Here is a 9050-nt window from a genome sequence, read left to right as displayed (position 1 = left end):
GGAACTCCTTTGTTTCTACCCTGAACATGCTCAGCCATATCGAGCACACACTGCCGGGCTTGGCTCCCGTGTACAGGAGACGGGGGCCAGTTGGAGGCAGGCTAAGGAGCCTCGGAGCCTGCCGCCTTCCCTTCTGGAGCCCCAGAAAAGGGAAGTCTGAAGAGGCGGGCCACAGGACTCTGTCATTAGGTATTTTTTTCCACCATCTTTTGGGGGACAAACATGGCTGCGTGGCAAGGCAGAACCCGAAGAGGGGGATGGGAGCTTCTCCCTGCGGGCACCCACCCCACCAGCTAAGCTAAGCTGAGGAAGAGAAGGAGCTACTACCCCCATACTAAAGAAACGGGAAGGGGAAGATGAAGGGTGGGCAGAGGCCCCTCCGGCGTACAAGGTGTGGAGGCGACACCCTTAGTTCTGGTGGCGCTTAATGTGGAGGGACAGGTGGTCTGAGCGGGAGAAGCAGCGGTCACAGATGGTACATCTGAAGGGCTTGACTCCGGTATGCTTGCGGTAGTGACGGGTGAGTTCATCAGAGCGGGCAAAGCACCAGTTACAGCCTTCCCAGGAGCACTTGTATGGTTTTTCACCTGCAGAGGGGAAGGGCAGAAGAGAGGGAAGGACAGACAGACAGACAGACAGGAATCGGATTAGAAGAAGGACCCAGGTTTGCTTCGGCCCATCATCTGAATTTAACGCAGGACCCTTGGCCCCAGGCCTCGGCTCAACTTGTCACTAAGCATTGATGAAGGGGGCAGCCGGGCGGCCAACAAGAAGGGGTGGCTGGGTGGTCCCGGCTTGCCGCGTGCCCCGCGGGACCTCTCCAGGGCCTTAAGGACAATCCCGGCTCCTAGGAGGCCTTTTTCTCCATCTAGCCTCCCCACCCTCCTCCTCAAGCACAATTCGCAACCTTTTCCAGGGTGCCCGAGCCCTTGGGGATTGCCAAGCAACCATAATAAGCTAAGGGGGTCCTGCTTGAGCTCGTGCAATCCCTGGGTTCCTGGCACAGGCACCTGCTGGCCTGGTCAGCCACCTCGCCGTGGCCTCCGTATGGGCAGATGGAACACACGGGCCTTCCCCAAACACTGAGCTGACGGGAGTGGGCCTCGGCGTGCTCATCGGTTCAAACGGAAGCACTATGGGACATGGGAGGCCCCCCCAGGGGCCCACTTCTAGCCTCTTGGCTGGGCCGGGCAGGCCTGCCAGAGCTTGACGCCTTAACCTTAGAGAGACTTGGGGATGGGAGGTAGAGGCCACCCCACGATGAATAAGGGCATAAACCTAATCCGAGGACCCGTAATCAAAGGGGCAAGTCTAAATAGTAGCAGCCTCTCTGGGCAAAAGAGCCGGCACCCAGACTGGCCTGTGGGGCCCATCAGAGCAGGAGGCTGGAAGGCGGCCCAGCCAGCTGCCTGGGGCCATGGCATCTCAGGGAAGGGTGGAGATGGGAGGGCCCCAGGTCATTAGCCCTATCAATGGCTAATGCTCAGCACACAGGCTTCTGCGGCCCAGAGCATCATGGGGGCGGGGCTGTGAGGGCTCTTCTTCTACAGAGGCTGATCACCAGGGAGAAGCGTCCCAGGCTGGGCTCTGGGTCCCGGCTACCACAGATGGGCATCGCGCTACCCTCTCTGCCACTTGAAACCTGGGGCCCAGCTGTTGGGCTGAGCCGGGTTTGAACAGGGCGTGAGCTGGGTGGGATAGGACCCAGAGGGGTCCCCACAGCAGCCTGGCTGAGGGAAGGGGAGGGGAGGCCGGGCTACCAAACGGTCTTCCTAGAGGCCGAGCAACGGGCTGACTTCCCTGACCTCCGGCGGCCAGTGACAACCAGCTAGCCGGCATCTCCAGCACACGAACACACACTCGTGCACGTTTTCAGAGCCGGCCCACATGCTGGCCTGCAGGAGCACATTCCCAGAGCGAGTTCTGGTCTCGCACGTGCCTGCTTGCACGCACACGGATGCAGGGCACACTGCTGAGACCCAGCCACACCTATCTATGCAGCTTTTGGCCCTGGCACACACATCTCCCCCGGCCCCGGCCCCAGAACAACCCCGAACCCACCCTGGCCCAGCCGCTCTCCTCGGACCCCTCGCCAGGGCCAGCTGGGAGCCCAAAGGAGGAGAAACGAGAGGGAGGAGGAGCCCAGTGGGGCGGCGAGGAGGGATGCCGCCCAAGGCTAGGTGCACTCACCCGGCTGGCGGGGAAGAGAGCCTGTAGAGGAGGCTCAGCTGGTCAGGAGGTGAGGCACGACTGGATCGCTGAGACGACGCGATCCACAGGGTACATTCTGGTGCTTTCCAGCGTGTCCCCTGCAGCCGGCCATGCTCGGGCTCCTGGCCACACGAGAACGGGTGGGAGCTCTCAGCCCTTGCCATCGTCCCTCCTAGACCCGGCAGCCGCTGACAGAGGCCACATTTGGTCCCTGGGAGATGGCAAGGGGCGAGTGGCTGGGGCTGCTATTTGGACTTCCTCCGTTCTTGGACGACGAGAATGAGGGTTCTGACCGTGGAAGGGCAGCGTGCCCCGGCAGTGCCCAGAGGCCTTTGCGACGTGCTCTGGGGATGGAGGCGGAAGCCAATACCATTTGGAAGGGCTCCCAAACATTCCATTCTTCCGAGCGTTGGTCAGCTGCTGGCGGGGGGGCGGGCGGGTCATGCTGGGGTCAAACGTGGGCCCGAGACGCTGGCCCCAGAGCTGCCGGAGCACTTACACAGAATGCCCAACAGACCTCTCAGTGCCGCCACCCCCACCGCACTGGTGGCAAGTCGCTCAGGTCTGTTTGCCTGGGAACCACGTGAAGGTAGGGTCCCTCCAGATGTGGCCTGGCCTGGGCGGAGGAGGGCAGCGGCATTTAGTACTTCCCTAGCCCTGGCCACCGGGCCTCTCTCCTGGCAGCCTAAGGTCACACCAACTCATTTGGAGCTTGTGGTCCACTATAACGTGCAGCTCCCTGAACCTTTTCCATCCGGATCTTTGATTTTTGAACCCAAGTGTGAGCCATTCATCAGTCCAAAGAGCGTTCCGGCACCAAAGCGTCCGTCTCCACATTTAGCTCTTCAGCAGGTCCGAAGCACCCCCGACTGGACGCTGTTATCTCAGGCAGCCCAGGAACATGAGCGAAGACTGGTCAAATGCTCCGCCCCTTGGATTCCCCACCGTCCTTCCAATCAAACCTTCTAGAACGCTGTCAGCAATCCGAGGGAGGCCACTGACCCACCAGAGCCTATTCTCTGGGCTCCTCCTCTGCGGGGTGCCCTTCCTCGTCCCCCCGGACTTTCCGGGGCGGCCCCACCCACCAGTGCCTCGAGGCGGCTCTCTGTCTTACCGTGGCTCTGGCCATCTGGAGGCCTGTTGCCGACAGACACCAGCTCGAACGGCACGACGCCAAGGACAGAGCCCCGAGGGACTACCCTGGAGACTGCTTCCAAAATGAGGTGGGCTCATTCTTCAGGGGCACCCATTCAACAGCTCCCCAAGGCCCCCAACTCAGCCCGCACCTAGCCTGTGGCTGCGCATTTCCCTGCGAGACTTCTGCGGCCCGTCCTCCCTCCGCCTCAGCTCGCTTTCCCAAGACCCTCTGGGAATGACACGCTGCCTAATTTGACAAGACGCAGTGCTGAGGTCTTCTCGGCTCTATGAGGAAGCCACTCTCTCCTTCCCGTTCTGGCAAAACCAGACAAATGCCCAGATGCCTGGCCATGCGGCGTTCCTGACCCGCGGGCCACCGCTATGGGCACCAGCGCCCTTGGGAACCTGGGACTTGGGCAGCGGCACCAAGGCGCGGCCACTTGAACTCCTCAAGGGCGGCTCAGGGCTCTCCCATGGCCTTTGCTTAGTTGGAGCTCTCTTGGGTTTTTCCTCTTTGCCATCAGGAAGTTTCTTCTACTTGCCAGAGACACCAGTAGCCAAATCGGGCCAGGGCAGCTCGGCCTCCTGCTCGTCACCCACAACCGTCATCCCACTCACTTGGGCAAATCCGAACTCGTGTCATCTCCCCACGGGCCTCCAGCAGCTGCCTTGCTCCTTCTGTAACCAAGACACGTCCCCTCTCGGGCCTGCTATCGCTTCTGCCCTCTAGACTTTGGAATTCTCAAATGAGCCCGTAGAGCCGACACCCCCCCCCCCCATTCCGACGAAAGCGGTTTGTGTTTGGGCCCCAGATGCCTCTCCTTAGAGCTCCCTGGAGCGGCCGGGCGCCCCTCTCCCTGCCTGGCGGAATGCTGATGCTCAGGACGGTGACTGGCAGCCCTCGGGACGATACGTCAGCGGCGACAGACGGAGATCAGAGCCCCCTCCCCCCCCCCCCCCCCGGAGCCCTGTTACCTACCGGTATGGGTCCTCTGGTGGGCCTTCAGGTGAGAACTCTTGGTATAAACTTTGACACAACCTGTAGGCGAGACCAGAAGAGAGTCACCGTTTCCCGGCGGTGAGCGTGCGACGGAAAGCAGGAAGGGGAGTCGCGGGAGGCCGCCCAGAAGGGCAGCAGGGAGGGAAGGAGGGATCACCTGGATAGTCGCAGCGATGGACGCGCTTCTTGTCCAGTTCCGGGTTGTGCCCGGGATTCGGGCTCAGTTTGGTGGCGTGGATGATGAGCTGCCCCTGAGAGAAGGTGGCCAGGCCAGCAGGGAACGTGGCGATGTGGGGGGCCTGTATGAACTTCAGTCCAAAGGCTGTCTCAGCACACAGGGGAGGCTGGTTTGGAGAAAGGTGGGCACTCGAGGGTGATGGTGACCCTGTGATCCTCGGAGCCGGGCAGAACTGCTCGGAAGAGCTGACGGCCTCTTGTATTTGGAGGTCACTGGCAAGAGCTCTCTCTTCCTTCTTCTGCCTCGAAGGCTGCTGAAGCAACCCCATCAGGGAACTATCTGCTGCTATGGTGATGCCATTCAGGCCACCGAAGGCTGTGGCGTTGCTCGCTAACGGCATGGCCATGGAGACGCTGACGCCCACGCCAGCCCCAGCCACGGGTATCTGGCGCGCCACGGTTGGCTGCCCGCCAGCAGCCACGGGCATCTCTCCAGACAGCTTCGGCTTAATGGAGACGTTGCTCACAGCCATGGCTGGTGGCACACTGAAGACGCCGGTGAAATCTGGCAGGGTTGGCAGGGAAGGAACAACTGCCGGGCAGGCCTGCACCGAGCCGGTGCTGGGCTCGCCTTTGATCTGGGAGAAGCCTGCCAAGGCCTTGGGAGCTCCGGAGAAGCCCGAACGCAGGTGAGCGCTGTCGGGAAGGAACACGTTGATGTGGACGCTATATGGAGCGGAGGATGACGGGTCAAGCTCGTCCCCCGCCGAAGTGCTTTCTGGATGGGGCTTCTTTGCAGCGAGAATGGGCTCCGGGGACACCTGTTTGGAGAAAAGTTTGTCCTTCTGAGAAGAGGCCAGGTAAGGGTCCGCGGCCGCGCTGGGGAGAGGAAGAGGGGCAGCAAAGCAGACGCCGAAGCCCAGGACACTAGAACCCAGTGGCAGACGAGGCTGGGCAGGCCTTGACAGAGGTCGCTCGAGGTCCTGACCAGAACTTTAGGGAGAAGCAAAGACCCCCTTATTTGATGCCCCCGAATGCCAAAGGGCCACAGGGCAACGGGGGTCCATGTACAGTCCCCAGGGCAGAGCTGGGGTTTGAGCCCATGGCGTCCTCCGATGTCCTACCGCGTGGGGAAGCTCCCCTGAGGCGTGTATCCTTCCTCCCCGCCTCCCACCGTCTCTCGTTTGGGAAACGGGCGTCCGATCTGGTCTTCTGGGACTTTTTAGGCAGGCAAAGTGCCTCCTCGGTCTGAGCCCTGGGCCGGGCCCCCGCCGTGTCTAATGGAGACAACAAGCCGGCAACCAGGTACAAATAAACCGGGTGATGAGCGACGCGGTGACGCTCATACGGGGATGGTCAGTCACTTACCTGTTACTAGGAAAGTAGAAAAGCCAGAAACGGCAGGGGAAATGGGAAACACTCAGATGGGCGTATACAATTGGAAAAACAGGAAGTAGCGGGGCAATAGCAGGGCAGTAGCAGGGCAAATGGGAAATCTGCCTGGTAGTAGGAAGGAAGAGGACGAACGGAAAGAATCATCGATTCCCCCTAGGAGGGGGGGGGGGGGAAACGGGCAAAAGACCAGCCAAACGGAAAGGAAAATGGGAAGCAGAAACGACAATGACAGGGAACGGCCCAGAGAGGGAAGGCAGGAGAATGAAGTGAGGAGGGCTGGCCGGGCACACTGGGCACTTCCCCCGCTCTGGGCCGCCATTCCGCCCGTTCCCACACCCCTAGACGTTTTGTCTCTCGGTTCAAGAAGGGCAGGAATTGGTGAGCCTTTTGGATGTACGGCTTGGCACCGTGCTTGGTACCTAGGTTAGTCAGGGTCCTTCCTCATTCTTTCATGGGCACGTGGAATAGGACCAGCACTGGCCTCAGGGTCAGAAGAACTTGGAAATGGAATTGCTACTGCTTATCCTCATCAGCTCTGTGGTCCTGGGATTTAGCCCGAGGAACCTTGGGCTTTTCCACTGCAATATGGAGATACTAGCCGGGGCCCCCTCTACCTCCCAGAGTTGGTCACAGAGGTGGAGGGGGCCTCCGAGGCCAAATAGCTCAATTCTCTCCTTGGACGGGTGAGGTGAAGTGATGTGGCCAGGGTCACACGGTCAGTCAGTGAGATGGTCTCTGGTCTCAGATGTTCTTAGTCCCAGGCTGGACCCATGATGTCATGGGGTTTCCGAATGTCCACGTAAACCAGTAAGCCAACATGGGAGGTTGTTGGGCATGTGGAGTGAGGTGTGTCCTGGGTGAATCTCCTAAGCTTTCTCTGGGCCTCAGTTTACTTGATCGTCTCTATTAGATCTCTGATCTGAAGACTAATTAAAAAGCTACATTATTAACATGGGGCCTATCAGATCGGCCAATACGGCAGTTAAGGAAAATAATACATGTGGGAGGGGGCGTGGCAAAATCGGGGCATTGATGCACTGCCGGGGGAGCTGTGAACCGAGCCAACCATTCTGGAGTGCAATTTGGAAGTAGGCCCGAAAGACTATAAAACTCTGTAGAGTGGACTGGAAGCTAGAGTGATGCCCGTCCATCGGGGAATGGTGGAAGAAAGCGTGTGGTCTAGGCTGGTGACGGAATACTACTGTGCTGTAAGGGACGACGAGCCAGATTTCAGAAAGAGCTGGGAAGACCTCCATGAACTGATGCGGAGCGAAAGAAGCAGAACCGGCAGAGTTACTGCACCCAGACACGGATACACCGGGGGACGAGCGAGCGTGACCGACTTTGCTACTGACAGCAACACGATGATCCAGGACAATCCCGAGGGACTCGGGACCAAGAACGCTCTCTGCCTCCAGAGAGAGAACTGGTGGAGTAGAGCCGCCGAAGAAAACAGGCTTTATCGCTTGTCTATTTGGGTATAGCATTTGGGGTTTGGGTTCCATGAGATCATTCGCTTACGAAATCGAGCAATCTGGAAGCATGTTTTGCGTGACAATCCATGTATAACCCAGAGGGAATGGCTTGTCAACTCCGGGACGGGGAGGGGGACAGCACCAATCGTGTGACTTTGGAAAACTCGTGTGGAAATTTGTCAGTAAAATAAAGATAAAACATAAATGAGCCGAGGGGTCATTTTGTCGGGTGACCCTCAGGGCCATCGCCAATGCCAAAAGCCCGCCGAGGACAGTAGCCTCGTCTCTATCTTCCTGCCAGAGCAAAGTGAAGCCTGAGAACCCCCGAGTAGGCTAACCCAGCAGAAATTCATTCAGAGAAATGCCAGCACAGTAAGCAACAGATGCAAACTGGCCTTTTCTGGCCAGGAGAGCAGGGAGCAGGCCTCCCTCCAGGTCCCCCCAGCGGAAAGAGTGAAAAGGGAGAGAGCCCAGAAGCGCGGCAGGCTCTCGAGTCACGGGGCAGGCTGAGAGAGTGAACAGAGGAAGGGCCGGATCACGGAGAGCCGGCACCCAAAGCAGGCCCGGAAGCAGCCCTAGACTGACAAGCGAAAGGGAAAGAAAGAGCCAGCTGGGAGCCGAGGCCAGAAAAGTGCCTAATGATTTTGTTAACCGAATGGAGGGGGCGGCTGGGTAGCCCAGCGGATAGAGGGCCGGGCCTAGAGATGGAAGGTCCTGGGTTCAAACGTGGCCTCAGACACTTCCCAGCTCGGACTCCGGCCCTTGCTGCTCTTCTGCCTTGGGACGGGTGCTTGGTCTGGATTCTAAGATGGAAGGGAAGAGCTGGAAAAAGCCCACCGACCCAACGAATGCTCGCTTCCATTGCACAATTCAGAGAAAAATCACATGGCCCTGTGTGAGGACAACAATCAAATTCAGGAAGCCACGGCGGTCCACTAAGAAAACCCAAGACAAATGAGAGAAAAGGGGGAAGGGGCATCAGCCAATGAGAAAGAGGTTCAGAGGCCTCCGCCCCCCAAAATAAGTGCCGGAGATTTGTAACTGGCCACATGGCAGCTGAGGGCTGCGCGAGCCACACCGGCAAAAGGCTGGAGAAAGGGAAGGGAAACCGAGCCACCGGATGGGAAGAACAAATGACCCGGAAAACAGGTGCCGGCGAGGGAACTGTCAGAGCCAGAGCTCTCCGAGCCACAGTTACCCAAACATAGGAGGCCACCTGAAAGGGGTTAAAAGCAAGACGGGTTTTGGCGCGTGCGCGCTCGCTCCGCTCTCTTTCGGTTTCCAGCTCTCACCTGCCCCGGCTTCCCTTCCTGTCCTCCTCCCTTTCTTTCCCTGCCTCGGGTTCTCCTGGCCCACCCTGTAGTTGTTTCTCTTCCTCCTTTTCTCTTTGTCCGGCCTCCCTCTCCTTTTTTGCTCCCCTGCCGGTCGTCCTCCATTTTGTTTTCTAGAAGGTTCTAAGCCCCGCCAAGCCGCACCTTCGAGGCAAAGCCACTATGGCGTCCCTCCAGTGCAGGTGTGGCCGCCCCCCCTTCTTTTTCAGGCGGCTCCTGGCGCTCTCTTCATTTACTTACAAGTGCCCACTGGAAAGCAGTCTCTACTCACCCTTAGGAAAGGCCCTGCAGCGTACCCCCCCCCCCCCCCCCCCCCCCCCCCCC

General features: G+C 59.2%; 1 protein-coding gene across 1 annotated transcript in view; it reads right to left on the bottom strand.

The window, feature by feature from the left end:
- Positions 1 to 220: 220 nt before the first annotated feature.
- The window catches only part of LOC123253579 (Krueppel-like factor 5), a 21549-nt gene continuing 12719 nt past the window's right edge, over positions 221 to 9050 (bottom strand). The window contains exons 2-4 of the mRNA XM_044682750.1: positions 4506 to 5346; positions 4328 to 4387; positions 221 to 587 (exon numbers count right to left, since the gene is read on the bottom strand). Coding sequence (XP_044538685.1) covers positions 409 to 587; positions 4328 to 4387; positions 4506 to 5346 — 1080 coding nt within the window. The 3' untranslated portion in view covers positions 221 to 408. The remainder of the gene's footprint in view (positions 588 to 4327; positions 4388 to 4505; positions 5347 to 9050) is intronic.

Source organism: Gracilinanus agilis, chromosome X (assembly GCF_016433145.1).
Source record: "Gracilinanus agilis isolate LMUSP501 chromosome X, AgileGrace, whole genome shotgun sequence".
Taxonomy (NCBI): domain Eukaryota; kingdom Metazoa; phylum Chordata; class Mammalia; order Didelphimorphia; family Didelphidae; genus Gracilinanus; species Gracilinanus agilis.
This window is presented reverse-complemented; position numbering and strand designations above follow the sequence as displayed.